Source organism: Artibeus jamaicensis, unplaced genomic scaffold, assembly GCF_021234435.1.
Source record: "Artibeus jamaicensis isolate MK-2021 breed Jamaican fruit bat unplaced genomic scaffold, CSHL_Jam_final scaffold_916, whole genome shotgun sequence".
Lineage (NCBI taxonomy): Eukaryota > Metazoa > Chordata > Mammalia > Chiroptera > Phyllostomidae > Artibeus > Artibeus jamaicensis.
Window position 1 is genome coordinate 56,158,011 of NW_026522059.1, and position 22,670 is coordinate 56,180,680.

General features: G+C 37.5%; 1 protein-coding gene across 9 annotated transcripts in view; it reads right to left on the reverse strand.

Annotated features, from left to right (window-relative positions):
• The window catches only part of STAU2 (staufen double-stranded RNA binding protein 2), a 365,226-nt gene that overhangs the window by 154,279 nt on the left and 188,277 nt on the right, over positions 1 to 22,670 (reverse strand). For all 9 annotated transcript variants that reach the window (XM_053661197.1, XM_053661198.1, XM_053661195.1 and 6 more), the window contains one exon: positions 12,405 to 12,712. In XM_053661197.1, coding sequence (XP_053517172.1) covers positions 12,405 to 12,712 — 308 coding nt within the window. The remainder of the gene's footprint in view (positions 1 to 12,404; positions 12,713 to 22,670) is intronic.

The window sequence follows — 22,670 nt, forward strand, 5'->3', positions numbered from 1 at the left end:
ACAATTCAAATGTCCATCAACAGGTAACCTAATAATTTATAGTATATATGCATATAATTAACTAATACTTTGCAATAAAAGGAACAAACTACTGAGATATACAACCCGGATGAATCTCAAAAATATTACAGTGACAAAGCCAGACACAAAACTGCGTGACATAGGGTTCCATGGATTGAAATTCTTGAAACAAAACAAACAAGCAAGCAAAACAGAACCAGAGACATGGAAATAAAGAACAAACTGACAGTGACCAGAGAGGAGGAGGAAGGAGATAACATGGGAAAGAAGGAGATGGGTCAAGTCCAGGAACACATATAAAGGACCCAAGGTCAAGGACAATGGGGAGGTGGGGAGGATGGATATGGGATGGTGTGTGGGCAGGGTAGGGGAGAGCAATGGGGGCAAAAGGGGGACAACTATAATTGAACAACAATAAATAAATAAATAAATAAATAAATAAATAAATTTGCATTACAACTCTGGCCATAAAAAAATTTCCTCAAAAGGCAAAACTCATCTTTAGTGACAAAAGGATATCCTGGTTGCCTGGAGCCATGAGGAGGTATGGGAAATGGGCTGCAAAGAGGCACCAGCCAAGTTTTCACGGTAATGGAAACCTCCCCATCTGGATTGTGATTGCAGTTACATGGCTGTCTACATTTTTCAAAACTCATTAAGTGTACAATTAAAATGGGTGTGTTTTATTATATGTAAACTATACCTCAATAAGGTTGAGATATTTAATTTTGTTTTTGTTATTACAGTTGTCCCAATTTTTCCCTTTTTGTTGCCCTCCACCCAGCACCACCCCATTCCATTAGGCAATTCCCACGCCATTGTCCACATCCATGGGTCATGCACATGTATTCTTTGGCTACTCTTTTCCCTATGCTGTACTATAAATCTCCATGACTATTCTGTAACTAACAATTAGTATTTCTTAATCCCTTCACCTTTTTCACCAATTCCCCTGACCACTTCCGTTGGGCAACCATCAAAATGTTCTCTGTGTCTATGATTCTATTTCTGTTCTGCTTATTTTACTTTTTAGACTTAATTGTTGACAGATATGTGTTTCTTGCTATTTTATTGTTCATATTTTTAACTTCTTCTTAAATAAGACCTTTTAACATTTCATGTATTCTGGTTTGGTGGTGATGAACTCCTTCAGCTTTTTCTTATCTGGGAACTTTATCTCTCCTCAGATTCTAAATGATAGCTTTGCTGAGTAATCTTGGCTGTAGGTCTCTGCTTTTCATCACTTTGAATACTTCTTGCCAATCTCTTCTAGCCTGCAAAGTTTCTTTTGAGAAATCAGCTGCAGTCTTATGGGAACTCCCTTATAGGTAAGTGCTGCTTTCCTCTTGCTGCTTTTATGATTCTCTTTGTATTTAACCTTTGGTATTTTAATTATGATGTGCTTTGGTGTGGGCCTCTTTGGGTCCATCTTGTTTGAAACTCTCTGTGCTTCCTGAATTGTATGTCTATTTTCTTCACCAAGTTAGGGGATTTTTCTACCATTATTTTTTCAAAAAGGTTTCCTATTTCTTGCTCTGTCTCTTATCCTTCCAGTATCCAGAGGATGTGATTGTTGGTACACCTGAAGTTGTCCCAGAACCTCCTTTCTCTAGCCTCATTTTCAAAAAATTCCCTTTTCTTCTTGCTGTTCAAACTGGTCGTGTTTTTTTGTTGTTGTTTTTCTTCTTTATGTTCCAAGTGGCTGTTTCTTAGATTCATCCACTCCACTGTTGATTCCCTGTAAATTGTTCTTTATTTCAATTAGCGTATGCTTCATTTCTGACTGGATCCTTTTTATGCTGCTGAGGTTCTCACTAAGTTCACTGAGCATCCTTACAACCAGTTCTGAACTCTCCATCTTGTAGATTGCTTGTCTCCATTTTGTTTAGTTCCTTTTCTGGACTTTTGTTCTGTTCTTTCATTTGGACCATGTTTCTTTGTCTCCTCATTTTGGCAGCCTCCCTGTGCTTGTGTCTATGTATTAGGTAGAGCTGCTACATCTCTCAGGCTTGAATGGCCTAATATAGTAGGTGTCCTACAGGGTCCAATGGTATGACATCCCTATTACCCAAGCTGGGTACTCAAGGTGCACCTGCTGTTGTTGGTTGTGTACACTCTCCTCTTATAGTTGAGGCTTGATTGTTGTTGGCATGGCCAAGGTTAGCCACTGCCTGTGTTCTGTCCGGGACCACACAGCATAAGCTACAGCGCTACTTGTGTTGGCTTTGGAGATTCCCTGGTGAAACCAAGCTTTGAACTAAGGCCAGCTGCTGCTAGTCCCAGACTTTAGCAAAAGGTACGGAGGGGGAGGCTTGATGAAGCCAGATGCTGCTTGTTTGAGATAATTTAGGAAAATCTGAAGCATGGGCCAAAAGAAATCATTCCTATAGAAACCCCACTGGGAACAGCTTGAATGGGCCCGAAAGTTGGTTTTGGCAGAGCCTCAAGGAATCACCAGGGTAGGGCAAACAATGTGAGCTAGATTGATGGGGCCTCAGATGTGGCACCTGCCTGCCAGCTCTGTAGGGAGGGGGCTCAGAAGAGAAACAATGGCCTCTGCTGGCACTTCTCTCTGGAAGAAAACTGCCCCCCAGCTCTCACCTGTTGCCAGACAATTCGGTTCCTCCTGTATACCTCTGATGCCTTTTAATGTTTCCCCAGCACTGAAGATCAGAGGGTTGAATTCAAGTTAAGTCTGTTCATGGGCTCTTTAAGAGGAACTTTCCGGGATTCCAGCAGTTTCTCTCTTCCACAGTCTCAATCCCCACTGGTTTTTACAGCCAGTATTTATAGATACTTATCTTCCTGACACTGGAATCCTGGACTAGGGAGCCTGGTATGGGGCTGGGACCCCTCACTCCTGAAATATCCCTCCCGATTTTTATCTGGATATGGGGCCAGCCCATTCCACGTCTCCATCCCCGTCTCACTGTGGTTTCTTCTTTAATTCCATAGTTGTAGGACTTTCATTCTGCTCAATTTCTGATGGTTCCAAATGATGGTTGTTCTATAGTTTAGTTTTAATTTTGATGTGGTTGTCCAAGGAGGCAAGTAGAGTTTACCTACACTGCCATTTTGACCAGAAATCCTAAAATATTTTAAAAGTGTAGTTATTTTTGACCCAACAGTTGAAGACACTTAGCCATTGCTCAGACATCTCACAAATGACCTTAAGTTACCTCATAATTAATTTCTAAGCAACTGTTACCTTAGGATATTAACACCATTTGAATTTACCATTTGTGCTCAAATGTGACCATCTACCCTTTCACCTGGCCCCCACCTGCAACTCCACATCCCATTCTAATGTTAGCTCCATGAAGGAAGAATCTTCAACTCAATTTTTGCTATATCCTCAGTTCTAACAAGCACCTGGCCCATAGCAGGTGCTAAATATATTTTCATTGAATTAATGAATAAGTGAATCCCTCATGTGTTAGCATTAATTAGGATGAATACCAAGTAATATACCATAGGCCTTTGCTCAGTTTTCCTAGTCAACCTTCTACTTCTATGACTTCAATTACATCTATGTATCAATGACTCTGTGTGTCCTGTTCTCTTTTGCTGTTCACTGGACACATTACTACTGCCTCTTGGACAACTCCATTTGTAAGTCCTATAGGCAACTCAAATTTCACATTTCTAAAAATGGAACTTACTAAATTCCTCTAGGTTTATTCATTCCATCCATACTAAAAATAAAACATCACCTCAGACAAACATTCACATAACCTTCTTCTCGAATTCTTTTTTAAAGTATATTTTAGTGATTATTCTATTACAGTTGTCCAATTATTTCTCCTCTTTATCCCCGCTCTGCCCTGCACCTCTCAACCCTCTGGTGTACCCTGCACCTTACTTCATGTCTATGAGATGTACATATAAGTTCTTTGGATTCTATATTTGCTATATTATTCTTAAACTCCCCCTATTTTATACCTACCAATTATGCTTCTTATTCTCTGTATCTTTTCTTCTCCATACTCTCCCTCCTATTCCCCACTGATAACCCTCCATGTGATCTCCATTTCTGTGATTCTGTTCCTTTTCTAGTTGTTTGCTTAGTTTTTTGTTTTTTAGGTTCAGTTGTTGATAGTTGTGCCTTTGTTGTAATTTTACTGTTCATGGTTTTGATCATGGTTCATGATCTTCTTTTTCTTAGATACATCCCTTTAACATTTCATATAATAAGGGCTTGGTGATAATGAACTCCTTTAACTCGACCTTATCTGGGAAGCACTTTATCTGCCCTCCCATTCTAAATGATAGCTTTGCTGGATAGAGTAATCTTGGATGTTGGTTCTTACCTTTCATGACTTTGAATACTTCCTTCCAGCCCCTTCTTACCCGTAAGGTGAGAAAAAAAGAAACCGTAAGCTTTCAGAAATCAGCTGATAATCTTGTAGGCACACCTTTATAGATAACTCTTTCCTTTCCTCTTGCTTTTTTCCCCTCTTGCTGCTTTTAAGATTCTCTCTTTATCTTTAATCTTGGGTAACTTAATGAATGATGTGTCTTGGTGTGTTCCTCCTTAGGTCTAATTTCTTTGGAACTCTGGGCTACCTGAACTTCCTGGGAGTCTATTTTCCTCACCAGATGGGGGAAGTTTTCCTTCATTATTTGTTCAAATAAGTTTTCAACTTCTTGCTCTTGTTCTTCTCTTTCAGTCACCCCTATGATTCTGATGTTAGAGTGCTTAAAGTTGTCCCAGAGTTTCCTAAGCCTCTCCTCATCTTTCCGAATTCTTGTTTCTTCATTCTGTTCTGATTGGATGCTTATTTCTTCCTTTTGTTCCAAATCATTAATTTGAGTCCTGGTTTCCTTCCCTTCACTGTTGGTTCACTATTTCCCTTTATTTCACTTTGGGTAGCCTTCATTTCTTTCTTTGTTTTGTAACCTAACTCAATCAGTTCTGGAGCATCCTGATAACCAGTATTTTGAACTCTGCATCAGCTAGGCTATTTCCTTATCACTTAGCTCTTTCTCTGGAGTTTTGATCTGTTCTTTCATTTGGGCCATATTTCTTTGTCTTGGTGCACCTGTTACGTTGTAAGGGGGTGGGGCCTTAGGTTTTCACAAGGGCAAGGCAACCCTCTTTACTACATTGTGGCACTGTGTGTGGGGGTGAAGTCAGAGAGGGGACAATGCCGCTTGCTTAGAACTAGCCCCACTTTCCAATGAACTCTCTCGTGTGAGACTGGGAGGTTTTCCCACCTTGGCAGCCCTCCCACAGTAGTTTACAGTTAGCTTTGAGTCTTTAATTTCCCATTCAGCCAGCCCCACCTCACTTGTGCTTTGCCTCTCCTCTTGGCTGATGGTCTCCACTCCTCCTACCAGTCTGGTGAATGTTTCCTTAACTCCTTGGTTGTTGGAGTTCCATGCAGTTTGATGTTCTGGCATTTCTGGTTGTTTATGGTTTTCAGATTGGTTGTTATCCTTCTTTTTGTTATGCAAGGAAGCGAGGCATTTTCATGTACGCCTCCATGTTGGCCAGTCTTGTGCCTTTTTCTTTCCTCTCAAATTCTTGATAGAACAGTCTATCTACTCTCACATAGTTTTCATTTACTCTTCAATACATTAAATCTAGTTTCCACCCTGAGTAGGCCAGTAAAAGTATCCTCAGAGAAGTCACAAAGCGATTATGTAGGCCCTGGCCAGGTAGCTCAGTTGGTTAGAGCATTGTTCTGATACACCAAGGTTGGGGGTTTGATTCCCCCATCATGGCATTATACGAGAAGCAACCAACAAGTGCATAAATAAGTGTAACAACAAAATGATGTTTTTCCTCTCTTTTTCCCCTTCCTCTCTCTAAAATCAATTTTTAAAACAAAAATTATTTAACTTTCTCAACTGAATGAATTCTTAGACAATTGTACTTTAGCCCCCTGCCTTTATGCCGACTAGCTCTTCCTGAATTCAGTCTTTATTTCTCTTCTGATTTGTGAAAAACCACTCTTATTAATCTTTCCACCACCAGTATGTCTCTTTTTTGTCTAGTTCATCCTGCTCATTCCCTACAGAATTATCTTTCTAAAATACAAAACCCACATCATTACCCTTTCAAAAATAAGTCAGTGGTATCTGCCTAACTATTAAACTTCAAACTACCAGCAACACACACATTTTCAGTCTCCCTGCCAGCTACTTCTACTTTGAACTCCAAGCACTTTCTCAGAAAACACCACCTTTTGTCTTCAGTACTTAGCTGTTTCTGTCTGCAATTTCCTTTCTTGTTATCCACTTAAAATTCTCTGTGCTCTTTAAAACTTATTTCAAATGTCTCCTGTGCTATGAATGCTTCCCTAATTCCTCCATTTATGATTCTTGACATGTATAACCATACCTCAAGTGAACACTTATCAGGTTACACTCGTTATGACATTTATTATATGAGTGTGAGCATTACATACATTATTTCATGCAGCTTGCTAGAAATCTTTACTTTTTTATGAAACATTGATCCATGGAGAAAGGACTAATTTGTGGTAGTGGTCATCTTGTGCATATTAATTTTTATCTGTGTCCAAGTTGACATAACTCCTCCTATACCAGTAGATATAGGTACTTACTAAGTATTTTTCCAGAGTGAATGAATAAATGTTCCATTTTCTGTCCTTCAGCTAAATCAACTCCAGTTTTCAATAGGATGATATCCCATAGCCACGTTACCTTCATATCTGTGTAATTCTTCACATACATGATGAAATTGTTGAACCTATTCTTAATGTACTAGCTACCATTTTCCTCTTAATAAGAGGTGGTCAAGGTGTGAACCTCGTATGGTTTTCTAGCAGTAGTCCTTGTTTTCTCAAATATTCCCTTTTAGGACTTGATTCTGGATTTTCATTCACTTTAAAAAATATTTTTATAAACATTTCAAAAGTTTTTCAATGATAACTTATCTCTAACAGCTAAATATTTTTGATGTGATGTTAAAATGGCAGAAATTTTCAGAACCTAAAATCAGTCAAAGTTTAAAATTAATTAATAGTATCATATAGGAAAATGAATAAACTAATTACTGCTAGGATGTTTTGCTTGGGTAGTCTCTCAAATGTATATTTACATAATAAAATTTTAACTTAGAACAAAATCCAAAGTTCCTACCAGATTGTAAGAACCAGAATAGGCCCTGGCTGGCATAGCTCAGTGGATTGAGCGCGGGCCTGCAAACCACATGATTGCAGTCGATTCCCAGTCAGGGCACATGCCTGGGTTGCAGGCCAGTTCCCAGCAAGGGGACTCACCACACATTGATGTTTCTCTCCTTCTTTCCTTCCCTTCCTCTCTAAAGATAAATAAATAAAATCTTAAAGAAAAGAACCAGAATATTTAAATAACTCAGGCTCAGTTGTGTGTAAAGTTGGAGGCATAATGTATTAATGAAATCTAAAAATACCACTGACCACCCCCACAAACTAGCTCTACTTACAAGGATTAGCCTTCAAACACTACAATAGTTTGATTTAAAATAAAGATTTGTTAGCAAAAATGTACCAGGCACTTCTGCTTGGTCACAAAATAATGTACATAGTGCCTACTTCCTTTCTGCTACATAATAAGTCAGCCAATGAATGTCAGTTTCGTTCACCCATACATCCCCTAAATGAAGCCTGCCCCTGGAATGTCAGAGAAGTGCTTTTCAGTGCACACAAATCCTTTACATGCAGTATTCCACATACTGTTCTCTTTCTCAAGAGTTGTCCTGGGTGAGAAGATAATAATCATGAAATTTAAACCATTGTCATTCATGAAAAGGAAAATTGAAACATGGCTGAAGCTGGGAAGAGGGAAACAGTCCTTTCAACATGACCTAAAATGAATATAGGTATATAAACCCCAACCTGGCATGAGGGCTCCTGATGGGCACTATAATTAATCTCGTATTACTCAGAAAAAGTCACATCACTGCCATCATTTTCTAGCAAAAGAAAATGTAATCCACCTTTAGATGAAAAACAATGTATTTTTCTTCAAAGACCTGATTTTCAAATAATCCCAACTATGTTGAATTGAAGTCTCTTCTGATACAAATAGAGAAAAAACTGCTGATATTTCTACTGTGGGAAGGCACGAAAGGACAGCCATCTTTTTTCTGCAGCACAGTAGTTGGTTTTAGATCCACATCAAAGTCACTGGGGTAGAAATGGATCTTTCTGGGTTTGTACACTATTTTTTCTTTGAAATATGTTAAATGTCTTACTATGTACATGCTGGGAGCATGGCTCAGGACGAGTGTCTTTGTCCTTTTGAGTTCCATGATTACGTTCTGTAGTGATTCAGGTGGAGATAATCCTACATAGTTTATATAGTAATAATGGACTTGCTCAGGCTCAATTGACTCTTGCCAGTATTTCTGTTACTCATTACAATATGTTTTTATGTGCATCAAGGTTTCTTTCTTCAAATGTAATGTTTTTCTTTTTCTCTAGTGTTGAAAATTTTAGTAAAATGAGTTGATCTGGTGTAATTCCACTGGTTTTGATGGAGTACAGTTATGTGATGTATAGTTTGCATCCCCTTGTGGGTTTGGAGCCTATAACTATAAAATAAGCCTGCCATAATTATATTAAACTTACAAAAGGAGATATATCAGTTGAAATGTACTGTTTGAATTATCTTCGAAAAGAGAGGTTTTAAATAAATATTTCAAAGCCTTCTACTGACATTCTCATTTTGCTGGAAATGGCACCAACATCTATCTAAAACTTACCATAATGAAAAGTCCCTCTATAAAACACTCCTTAAATATGTAAAAAAAAAACTAATTATGGTTTAATTGAGACACCAAGTGCTTCTTTATATTCTTTATGTAGGAAAAACAAATCTTGTTTTTTTTTTTCAGAATAGTAAACTGAAATTAAATCCATCTGGAAGGAATAATTTATTAAAATACTGTCAGCCCTAAAATGAATGAGTGAATGAATGAATAAATAAATAAATAAATAAATAAATAAATAAATACAGTCAGCCCTCCATATCTGTGGGTTCCATGTCTGTGGATTTAACCAACTAGGGATCATAAATATTTGAAAAAAAAAGGTCACGTTGCTGATGTGTACTGTGCGGTCAGGCTTATGATGGTGGCATCTGTACTGGACTTGTCATTATTCCCTAAACAACACTGTATGAAAATTACATAGAATTCACATTGTGGTAAGTATTATAAGTAATCTGATGTGATTTAAAGTACACAGGAAGATTTGTGTAAGTTATAAGTAAATATTGCTCCATTTGACATAAGGGACTTGAGCACCTATGGGTTTTGGTGTCTGTGAGGGTCCTGGAACTAATCTTCACAGATACCAAGGAATAACTGTAAATCATTTCAATGTTCAATCTAATAGTTTTCTAATGACTCATTTAAACAAAGAAACTGCTTATATTTAATTATACAAAGATATTTCTAATGTAACTAGTATGAAAAATCATATTAAAGATATAAAAACTTAGAATGTAAATTAAAACATAACAAAAAGTATTCTATTTCAGCCCAAATGTACAGCGTTTCAAGAATATCTCTCCCATCGTAATTTTCTTTAAAAAGTCATTTGAATTTGAAACATTTTGGCATTATAATTAAATATCAAATTACACAACAAAAAGCCCTGAAACACTATGGTCTGAGTATAATTTCAAATGAGTTTTTATGAAACGCATAATGTTACAGAAGCATACTGACTGAAGCATAAAGTCTGAGGTTCACAGAACTAATAACATAAAACTTTTTGCTAAAAAAATAAAACAATCATTAAAAACATTCAAGTTTTAAAGAGGGTAATTAAAATGCACTCAAAAAGTTGCAAAGAAACAAATATTCATTTATAACAAAGATCCAAAGCTTACTTCTAAAATGTGATTAAAAACTTTAGGTGAGCCCAAGCAAAAATAAAAAAATTACCAAGAATGTGCAAGCATTCAGTCACATTCTGCTCTGTGAAATCAGCTTTATTAATAATATCTTTAATTGTATAATAATTTATTTTATAGATTTAAGCAAAAGAATGTGAGCTTAATACCTACACTCTGGTGAGCAAATAAGTTTTTTGTAATTTATAAATTTTAATTAAAGACTAGATAATGAAAAAATTAAAAGTTAGAACAACTTAGTTTTAAGTACACTAATATAATTTTACTTTGCAATACAATATAGTTGTCACATCAAATTTCAGTGGGCAAAGAAGGCCAAAGAAGGGTTTATACAATATTCAATAAGAATAATATCTATTCAGTGTACAATAACAAAAAATACTAACCTAGAAACACAGTAAAAGAATTCATTGTTTTTAAATTCCAGAAGTAAAAATAACAGAATAGCATGTAATCCATAACAACTTGGCCCTATAATTTCTAAGCTACAGTCCAATGAAAACATTTAAGAAATAGACACAATCTATGTGTTCTTCTACCAGGTAAATATACCTGAGAAAGTAAAAGAAATAGGCTTTAAAACTCTTAACCACAAAGACCTTCTACTGCGAAATGAAGATGTGCACAGCGGCATCTCACAGGACACTAAGCCGTTTCCCACAGATTCCGTTCACTGCTCAGCTGTAGATCATGATCCATTAGAGGCAGTGTTTCACATCAATGCCAAGCTCATTTGACCAAAGAAGCCTGTTTATATTCATGAGTATGTAAAAGTCACAGTATACAAATTTGGATATGTTTAACTGGACCTTAAATAACAAGTATTATCTCTATGTAAGTTTTTTTAAAAAGGTCTGAGCAGTCAGCCCCAAAATGGGGAAAACAGATAACATTTTAACTAAAGTAAATATATGTTAAAATACAAATAAAAAATTGAAGTAGCAAAACTGCATCTACCATAATAACATCTCCAAGCAAAAAAAAATCCAGAGCTTGAATGCAATTTGTGCTTTGTTTTTTAAAGAATGCAGTGTTACTTCCAGGCATTTCTAAATGACTGGATTTGTAAGTAAGCAGTGGATTTCATTTCATGACAATTTATTTCTAGTTCATCCTGTGCAGATAATACACAGAACTAGAAATTACTTTCTTTTTTCCCAGTACTTTAACTGCATAAATCGAGGTCTTTATTTTGAACAGTGATTTATTGTCATTCTTATAATAAACAATACCAAATTCTAAACTTTAAGCATTTAAAATTTCAGATAACAGAACCAATGATTAGTAACAGCTTCTTTAATTTATAAATAGTCTAATTAAAAACACTAATAACTACCTGACAATAGATTTGAATGAATCCATTTCCTATGAGGGAAAAAAACATGCAAAATCCCCTGCAACACATGATCTTCTTTCTTATTTTGTATCTAAACTTGTAAAATGTGTATAAATACATGATCACTCTACATAATACACATCTTCCAAGGCATATTTCTAAAGAAAATTACAGTTTTTGGTCTTAAGGAATAAGACTAAGATGTAGAAGAGGATGAAAACAGTCGACTCTGAGGGAGTGAGACTCGCACACTCAAGTTCGAGAAACCTCGCCAGTCACGTTAGCGATTACAGGTCAGCACGTGATTTTCAAGGCAATGAAGAAATCAGAACACAGGTGTTTCCTCTTCCTAGAGTTAACAATTATTTCCAAAATTCTATCCATAGAGGACTGTTAGTTTTTTTCCAAAAGGGAACAAAGAATAGATGGGGAGAGTTTCTATCCCCAAACTCATATACACAACCAGTTAAGTGGACTACAGTAAGTGTTAGACTGCTCTCAGTGAAACAGAATTGGCTGTTTCACTGCACAGATGGCTGGTGCCATCTGAGGCCGGTGTTATTACCCCAGAAGGTCCAAACATGATCCAGTAAAATAAATACATATTGGTATGCCTCAAACACCTAGGAAGCATTTCATTATTGTTCTAATACCATTTTTCATCAATCCCTAAGGTAACAGACCTCTAGGATATTATAACTTAATGGTATACCTGAACCATTACTAGGAATAGAAGGTTAAATTCAAAACTGCTATGAAAGTAAAAGCATAGTTAGAAAAACTCAACCTTACTGTAAAAGGAGGAAGAACTTAGAGCTCAATACTACTGCAAAATGTATAAAGGCAGAATTTTTGTTTGTGGAACACAGAGTGAGGAGATAGATGTACCAATCAAAACCAACTGGAATATAGAGAAAGAAAAATATTTTTTAAAAAAGGAGAAAGAAAAAAAATGGAGGAGAGCCAGGCAGAAAAATAATTACCAGGTAGAATGAAAATAAAAATCATGAGGCATGTGCATATAGCTCTCTTTTCTCTCTCGTTTGTGTTCCTAATAATATACAATGTGAATGGCATTGGGGTCATCACACTGGCAGGCAAGGATGAGCTTTCTGATGGATACAGATGAAGGATTTGGAGCTAATAAATTGTTTCATTTGCTTTTAATTCATACCTGGAAGCCTTGAATCCTTGCTAAATATTCCAGCTGTTTTGAAGGTTGTACTGCAGGACAAGGGGGAGTAGGAGAACTTCCTTTTAACCCTATGGCTTCTGCCGTAGGAGATGTTCCATTCATTAGGAGTTCCCTGGCAATTGTGGCTGAGCTATTCGAGGTGGGAGATATACTGAAGAAAGAGCTGGAGGGTTGGTTCATATCTTTGGGTGACAAATAGCCTAGGGTAGTGCCAGAGATTACTTTGTGGCGGCTGGCTTCCATCTCTTGATAAACATCAGGAGACAAATGAAGAATTCCTTTTGGAGCTATAAATAAAATGAATGAACATTGTTATTACATTTAAAAATAAATGAAACAGAAACATGTAACAGCATTATCAACTCAGTGATTTCCATTGGTGTGGTAATGTAACAAGAAACACTCCATCAAGCATCTTCCTCACATTTGCAGAGGCAACTGCAGTCTCCACTTACAGGCGAATGATGCATGTTTCAATATTCCTAAAATCAGAAGTTTAAAAAGATCCAACGAAGTGATTTCTGTGGAATGTGTGCACGGTAGGAAAGCTTTGCTAGGACAAGGATAAATGACATGTGGATATGCAACGGGGGATCAAATTAGAAATAGGCAATTTAATATTTTATGAGCTCATAAAAGAGACACAAAACCCCTAATATATGCAGCAACTGAGACACAGCAGATAACATGAAGGCTGCGTCCATCTATTCAGATATTGGGTAGCCTATTCGGGCTCTAGTTTTCACAGGTAGCACTAACTCATCAACATGTAAAAAAGTGATAGCACATCTTTCCCAAACTGTCATTGTCTCCTGTCTTGGTTACCTCATTATGATGCCACCAGCTATCTGCTCAGTTGTCCAAACTGAACTCCTGGCAACCATCTCTGATTTACCCACAAACAATCAGTAACCACGCCTAGTCTAGAATTTGTACCTTTACCCTCAAGTGTATCATGGTTCAAGCCAGGTCAAGGATGGGTTGTGGTATCAAAAGTAGTGAGCTTGGGCTATGCTACCAGTTGGTGGGGTTGTAGATACATAAAAGAAACACTTTCCTTTGCTACTAATTGTCTCAGAGATGTTTCAAAGCACATTTCACACTGCTTGTTCTAATGAATTTGGGTCATATAGTAACAATTCACAAATCATATTCTTTCAAAAGTATTGATAAATCACTACTTCCAGAGAATGAGCGACACAATTCCCTTGTGTTCCTGATATTAACCTTCTTTGTTTGTTTGTTTGTTTGTTTACACACAGAGAGAGGGGAAAGGAGTGAGAAAGAGGAGTGAAACATCAATGTGTGGTTGCCTCTCATGTGATGGTAACTGGGGATCTGGCCTTCGACTGAGGCATGCAACCAAGGCCCTGACTGGGAACTGAACCTGTGACCCTTTGGTTTGCAGGCTGGTGCTCAATCCACTGAGCCACACCAGCCAGGACCTGATATTAACCTTCTAATTCAAGAGTACATGTTGCTTTTTAAAAGCAATTTTTGTGTGTATAGTTGACATACAATATTATATTACTTTCAGGTGAATAACATAGTAAATACACATTTATATAATTTACAAAGTGATCACCCCAATAAATATAGCACCCATCTGACTCCATACATAGTTATTACAATATTACTGACTATATTCCCCATGCTGTAATTTACATCCTGTAACTGTTTTTACAAGTGGCAATTTGTACCTCTTAACTCTTTCCCCTTTTTCACCCATCCCAAAATCTGCTTCACCTCTGGCAACCATCAAAATGTTCTCTGAATCTGAGTTTGTTTCTGTTTTGTTTGTTATTTAGATTCCACACTAAGTGAAATCATATGGTATTTGTCTTTTTCTGTCTGACTTATTTCATTGAGCATAACACCCTCTGGGTCCATCCATGCTATCATAAAATGTAATTATTTCATTGCTTTTTAAAAGATTTTATTTATTTATTTTTAGAGAGAGGGAAAGAGAGTGAGAAAGAGTTAACATCAATGTGTGGCTGCCTCTCATGTGGCCCCCACTGGGGACCTGGCCTGCAACCCAGGCATGTGCCCTGACTGGGAATCGAACTGGTGACCCTTTGGTTGGCAGCCCGCGCTCAATCCACTAGGCTACACCAGCCAGGGCTATTTCATTGTTTTTATATGGCTAAGTAATATTCTATTCTAGCAATAGAAGTATATATATGTATCAGTGCTTTTTTAAGAGTGAAGGATTAAAAAAGCAAAAACTAAGAAAGTGCTTGGTATGGCATAGGTAAATGTAACTTTCCTTCTTTCTTATCAGCTAAAGCACAGAACGGATAATTATTGGAGTGGGAATAAGGAAGAGGAAGCAACATGGAAGGAGATTATACAGACTCTGGCACCATGCACATCCTGGTCTAAATCTCAGCTCTGCACTTATTAGTGGTACAACTTTGGAAAAGTTGCCTAACTGCTCAAAAACCCAGTTTCCTCTAAAACGACAATAGTTTTGCTGGTTATTATAAATACAAAATGAAAAACATGTGATGTTCCTGGCACAGTAGCTGACATATACTAAATGTCTACAGTGATTTTAGTCCTTATCACCATTTTGTTTCCCAATGTATTTTTATTTTTAGTTATATTTTCATTGTTTATGCTATTACAGTTGTCCCAGCTTTTCTCCCTCCTCCACCCAGCCATGACCCCCACTCCTTTAAACACCGCACTGTTGTGTATGACCCTGGGACGTACATACATTTTGGTGCTCTATTCCCTATGCTCTATTTACATCCCCATGACGATTCTGCAACTACCAGTTTGTACTTTTAAAAAGAAACTGATCTTTATTGTATTTTCCCCATTACCATTCAGTCCTCCTATACCTCCATTCCCCCAGCAATCACCAAAATGTTGTCCATGTCCATGAGTCCTTTTTGCTCTTTGCTCCATCCCTCCAACTGCACCCCACTAGCTGTCATCCTGCCCTCCATCTATGAGTCTGTTCCATTTTCCTTGTTAGTTCAGTTTGTTCATTAAATTCCACATATGAGTGAAATTATATGGCATTTGTCTTTCTGTAACTGGCTTATTTCACTTAGAATAATTTTCTCCAGGTTCATCCAGACTGTTAAAACAGTCTTTTTCTTTTTTTAAAACCAAGTAAGTATTCCATTCTGTAAATGTCCCAGAGTTGTGTTTTGTTTTGTTTTGAATACAAAGGGGAAGGAAAGGACAAAGGGAGGGAGAGTAACATCAGCGGGTGGTTGCCTCTTGTGCAACCCCCACTGGTGACCTAGTCTGAAACCCAGGCATGTGCCCTGACTGGGAATCAAACTGGTAACCCTCTGGTTTGCAGGCCAGCACTCAATCCACTGAGCCACACCAGCCAGGGTTCCCATAGTTGTTTTATCCATTCATGTACTGATGGACACATGGGCTGTTTCCATATCTTGGCAATTGTAAATAATGCTGCAATAAATACAGGGGTGCTTATGTTACCATGAATTAGTGTTTCGGGTTCCTTCAGTTATATTTCCAGAAGTGGGGTCACTGGGTCAAAAAGGCAGATCCACTTAAAATTTTTTGAGGTACTTCCATCCTGCTGTCCACAGTGGCTGCACCAATCTGCATCCAACCAATAATGCAAAAAGGTTCCCCTTTCTCCATGTCCTCACCAGCACTTGTTTGTTGATTTATTGATGATAGCCATTCTGTGTGAGATATCTCATGATGTTTTCATTTACATTTCTCTGATGATTAGTGACATGGAGCATCTTTTCATATGTCTATTGGCCATCTATATGCCCTCTTTGGAGAAGTGTCTGTTCAGGTTCCTTGCCCATTTTTTAATTAATTGGGTTGTTTGGGGTTTTTTGGTGTTGAGTTTTGTAAGTATTTTATAAATTTTGGATATTAACACCTTATCAGATGTATTGGTGAATAAGTTCTCCCATTCTGTAGGTTGTCACTTATTTACCTGATGATTTCCTTGGTTGTGCAAGTACTTTTTAGTTTGGCCCTGGCTGGTGTGGCTCAGTAGAATGAGTGCCATGCCAGCCTGAGAACCAAAAGGTCCCTAGTTCAATTCCCAGTCAGGGCACATGCCTGGGTTGAGGGCCAGGTCTCCAGTGGGGTTGTGCAAGGGGCAACCATACATTGATGTTTCTCTCCCTCTCTTCCTCCCTTATCTTCTCTAAAAATAAATAAAATATTTTTAAAATTTATTCTAAAAATGCTATGAACAATGAGATTTTTGTGCCTGTTTTCTTCTTGGATTTTTATGTTTTCAGGTATGACATTTAAGTCTTTCATCCATTTTCAATTTATTCTTGTGGGGGGGGTAAGAAGGTGATCTAGTTTCATTTTCCTGCATGTATCCGTTCAATTTTTTAAAAAAAACAATTATTAAATAAACTGTCTTTAGCCCATTGTATGTACTTGCTTCCTGTGTCAAATATAAATTGACTATAAAGTTGTGGATTTATTTCTGGGCTTTGTATCATGTTCCATTCATTTATGTGTCTGTTTTTATGCCAAAGGAGGCTGTTTAAATTGCTATGACCTTGTAATATAGTTTGATATTAGGTAGTGTAATTCCTTCGACTTTGTTCTTCTCTCTCAGGATTGCTGTTGCTATGTGGAGAAGCTTTATTGGTTCCACATACATTTTGGAAATATTTGTCCTAATTCTGTGAAAATCATTGGGATCTTGACAGGAATTGTGTTGAATCTACAGATTGCTTAGGGTAGTATGGACAAATGATGTTAATTCTTTCAATCCAGGAACACAATATGTGCTTCCACTTATTTGTATCTTCCTACATTTCTTTCTTCAGTGTCTTATTATTTCCTGAGTACAGGTCTTTTATATTCCTGGTTAGGTTTATTCCTAGGTATTTTATTCTTTTTGAAGCAATTGTGAATGGGATTGTTTTCTTTAGTCCTATTTCTGTTAGTTTGTTTTTGGCAAATAAAAATGCAATTGATTTCTGGATATTAATTTTGTATCTTGCTATTTTGCTGAATTCATTGATCAGTACGAGTAGTTTCTTGGTGGAATCCTCGGGTTCTCTACATACAGTATCATGTCATCTGCAAATAATGAGTTTTACTTCCTTGTTTCCAACTTGGATGCCTTTTATTTCCTTTTCCTGTCTGACTGCTGTGGCTAGGACTTCCAGTACTGTGTTGAATGAGAGAGGTGAAAGCTGACATCCCTAACTTATTACTGATCTCCAGGAAAAAGCTTGTAGTTTCCTCATGTGGAGTATGATGCTAGGAGTGGGACTGTCATATATGGCCTTCATTAGGTTTAAGTATGTTCTCCCTATTTCCACTTTACTGATAGTTTATATAATGAGTATGTGCTGGATTTTATCCAGTGCTTTTTCTGCATTTAGTGATATGATCATGTGGTTTCTATCCTTTATTTTGTTTATATGGTGAATCACATTTATTGATTTGCAAATGTTGTACCAACCTTGCACTCCCAGAATAAATCCCTGTTCATCATAGTGTATGATCATTTTGATGCATTGCTGTATTTGGTTTGCTAAGAATTTGTTGAGGATTTTAGTGTTTGTGTTCATGAGGGATATTAGCCTATAATTTTCTTTCTTTGTAGTATCTTTATCTGGGTTTGGAATTAGGGTAATGCTGGCTTCCTAAAATGATTTTGGGAGCCTTCCCTCCTCTTGAATTTTATGAAACAGTTTGAGAAGGAGAGGTGTTAATTCTCAGAATGTTCGGTAAAATTCACCTGTGAAGACATCTGGTCTAGGGCTCTTGACTGTTGGGAGTTTTTTCATTACTGCTTCAATTTACCCAGGCGTAATCTTTCTATTTAGATTGTGATTCTTTCTGATTTATTTTTGGAAGATTGTATGTTTCTAGAAATTTATCGACTTATTCCACATTATTCAGTTTGTTGGCATATAATTGTCCATAATGTTTTCTTACAATTATTTGCATATTGGGGTGTCAACTGTTATTTCTCCTCTTTCATTTCTGATTTTATTTATTTAGGTCCTTTCTCTTTTTTTCTTAATGAGTCTGGTTGAAGGTTTGCCAGTTTTGTTTATCTTTTCAAAGAACCAGCTCTTGGATTCATTTCTCTCTTCTATCGTTTTTTAGACTCTATTTCGATTATTTCTGCTCTGATCTTTTTATATCCCTCCTTCTACTCACTTTGGGCTCAATGTGCTGTTCTTTTTCAAATTCCTTTAACTGTGAAGTTTGTTTACTTTAGCTCTTTCTTTCTTTCTTTCTTTTTTTGAGATAGGCCTTTAATGCTACGAATTTCTCTCTTAGGGTTGTTTTCCCAGTGCCCCACAGATTCTGAATCATTGTCTTCTCATTTTCATGGTATTTTTTATTTCCTCCTTGATCTCGTTGTTGACCCATTTGTTGTTTAATAACATGTTATTTAGCTTTCATGTCTTTGCTTGTTTTTCAGTGTTCTTGTGATTGATTTCATAGCATCTTGGTCTGAGAAGATGCTTGTGATATGATGTCAATCTTTTTAAATTTACTGAGACTTGTTTTGTGTCCAAACATGTGGTCTAACCCACAACACATTTCATGTACACTTGAAAAGTATGTATATTCTGCTGCTTTTGGTGAAGATATCATTGAAATCCATTTAGATCTAGTATGTCATTTAAGGCCACTGTTTCCTTACTGGTTTTCTGTCTGGAAGATCTACCCACTGAAGTCAATGGGATATTAAAATCACAGAGATGACTGTATTTCTGTGGATCATTCCCTTTATGACCATAAAGATTTGCTCCACATATAAGGTGTTATGTTGTGTGCATAAATGTTTACTTGAGTTTTATTCTTTTCTTGGATTGTTCCCTTTATTACTATATAGTATTTTCCTTGTATTTTCCTATAGCCTTGATTTTAAAGTCTAATTTTTGGGGTATAAGTAGTGCTACCCCAGCTGCCCCCCCTCACATGAAATATCTTTTTCCATTCCTTCACTTTTAGTCTATGTGTATCTTTCAATTTGAGATGGGTTTCTTAGAGACAGTATATATACAGGTCTTGTTTACTTATGCACTCAACTACCTTATATCTTTTGGTAGAAGCATTTAAGCCACTTAGATTTAAGATGGTTATTGATAGATACATATATTGTGCCATTTTGTTACATTGTTTTTTCTCTTCTCCTCCTCCCTCACATTCCTCCACCCTCTCTGCCCTCCTTTTATCCCCTCCCCTGAATTTCCTTCCCACTCTCCCACCTCTGTCTCCTCCTCTTACTTCTTCGTAAAGCAAGCCCTTTAACATTTGTTGTAGTACCGGTTTCTTGTTAACAAACTCCTTTAGCCTTTTCTTGTCTAGAAAGCTCCTTGTTTCTCCTTCAATTTTAAATGCTAGCCTTGCTGGGTAAAGGAGCTGGTTTTAGGTCCTTGCTTTTCATCACCTTGAATACTTCGCACCACTTCCTTCTGGCCTGAAATGTTTCTGTTGAGTTGCCAGTCTAATTGGAGCTCCCTCATAGGTAACTACCTTACTTTGTCTTGCAGCTTTTAGGATTCTCTCCCTGTCTTTAAACCTTGTCATTTTAATATGATGTGTATTGGTGTAGGCCTCTTTGGGTCCAACTTGTTTGGGACTCTCTGAGCTTGCTGGACATGTGTGTCTTTTTTCTTCAGCAGATTAGAGAAGTATTCAGTCAGTGTTTCTTCAAGTAGGTTCTCAATCCCTTGCTTGCACTCTTCTCCATCTGGGATTCTCATGAGGTGGATGTTGTTAGGCTTCATGTTATCCAAAATGTTTCCCAAGCTCTCCTCATTTTTTTAAATTCTTTTTTTTCTTTTTGCTGCTCTGCCTGTATGTTTCTTTCTACCTTATCTTCCAAATCGATGATTCAATCCTTTGCTTCATCTAACCTACTGTTTATTCCTTCCACTGTATTATTTACTTCTGACTGGTCCTTTTTTATGGTTTATATGTCTTTTTCATGCTGTTGAGTATCATTATAATCACTAAGGATTATAAGGATACTCTCTATCTGATAAATTGCTTTCCTCCATTTCATCTAGGTCTTCTTCTGGACAATTTTCTTGTTCTTTCATTTGGAGTTTGTTTCTTTGTCTTCCTTTTTGGCTGCTTCTTTATATTCTCCTCCTTAGTTGTTAAACTGATCAGTGATATAGCCTCCAGCTGTAATCAGCAGCCCAGCTTAAGCACCACAGGGTGAGCCAGAGTAATTCATGCAGGCAGGGCTATTGCTTCCTCTCAGACTAATGCCACTTGGGGGGTACTGCTCTGCCCGAGAAAGATGGCACCTGCGGTAAGAGGAATGACTCAGCACAGGAGTCCTGGCAGTTGTTCCTTCAGTTCTCTCCCCAGAGCCACTAACCCCAGACTCTCCCCAAGTGTTTTTTGTCCACTTTGCCCTCCAGCTGCCGGAGCTCAGGGTAAGTGCCTGCAAATGAAATTTTGTGTGTTGGCCCTTTATGAGGTTCCCTGTGTCTGCAGGCATCTCACCCTGGCAGATAGAAACCCTCCTGCTTTTCACAGCTACATGTTACATGGGTTCGTAGCTAGCTCTGGGGCTATAGGCTGGGGGGCCCAGCTTGGGGTTTAGACCACACACTTCTCAGTGGGAACCCCCGCCCCCAGCCACTGAAATATTTATCCAGGTCCTCAGCTGCTGCCTGTGGGAGCCCAGCCAGCCCTGTCACATCTCCTTTGCGCTCCCTACCAGTTACATTCTGGTGAAGTAGTTTCTTCTGTCTGTCCTTGGTTATAAGGCTTCTCTCCAGCTAGTGTTTAGTTGGTTATTCTCAGTTATTTCTCTACAATTTAATTGTAATTACAGATTCATCCTGGAAAGGGGTTAGCGTAGCTGCCACTTACCTCCGCCATCTTGGATCCTCTCTTTTTACTTTAAACTATGGTAGTAAAACTCCCAACTTGTACTTCTTATTCCTTTACCCTTTTTACCCATCCTCCTGACCCTTTTCCATCAGGCAACCATCAAAACATTCGCTGTAACTATGATTCTGTTTCTGTGCTGCTTGTTTCTTCCTTTTGCTTTTTAGCTTCAATTTTTGATAAATATGTACTTCTTGCCATTTGATTGTATTTTTTATAGTTTTCTTCTTAAAAACAGCACTTTAACCTTTCCTGTAATTCTGGTTTGGTGATGATGGACTCCCGTAGTTCTTTCTTGTCTTGGAAGCTCTTTATCTACCCTTTGATTCTAAATGATATATTTGTTAGGTAGAGAAATCCTAATTTCTCTAAATGCAGGCTGTAGGTACCTGCATTTCATGACCTTGAATATTTCTTGTTAATCCCTTTCAGCCTGCAAAGTTTCTTTTGGGAAAGCAACTGCAGTTTTATGGGAGCTCCATCGTAGGTAACTAATTGCCTTCCTCTTGCTGTGTTTAAGATGCTCTTTATATCTTTAACCTTTGGCATTTTAACTATGATATGTTTTGGTGTGAGCCTATTTGGTTCATCTTGTTTGGGATTCTCTGCACTTCCTGGACTTTGTACAAGATTTGTCCAGAAGGTATCCAACATTATAATATGAAAACTAAAGATACTTACTGAAGAAGATACAAGAAACACTGTATGCCTTAGCCCCCTTCAATGTTGCCACCTTATGACTTCACATAGATCTCCCAATCACCATCAGCTTCCGTGTCATATTTTCCTGAAATCTCATTGGTAGTCTGAAATTTCTTTCTTTTAAAAAGGTGATTTTAGTTTTGGGAAAAGCCAGGAGTTTCAGGGCAGTAAATTTAAGCTATAGGGGGCTTCAGTCACCTGGGTGATTTGATTTTTCCCCTAAACACTCTGCACCACATGTGACTCATGAGCAGGCATGTAGTCATGATGAAGCTGCCAGTCACCTGATACCCACAGGGTACAATGGTGCCAGTCACCTGTTACCCACATTGGCATGTGGCCTTCTGGACCATGCCAATAGTTCCCACAGATGAACATTCAATCTTAATGCAAAATCTGATGCAAATTCATTGCTCTACTAGCTCAGTCATTTTGAATACAACAGCCACATAGTACACATGCTCACTCAATGGTGTCTACCATCCCTACTGACTAGAACAGTGATGTCATCATTGTTCAAGCATGCACATTTCAGTGTATTCCCTTTTACATCCACATCATGCAAACCATTCTGTTTATATTAACAATGGCTAGACTTTTTCCAGACAGACTTTATATGTCTATTTCCTTTAACAGATTAGGGAAGTGTTCTGGCTTTTTTTTTTTTTTCAATTTCTTGCTCTTTCT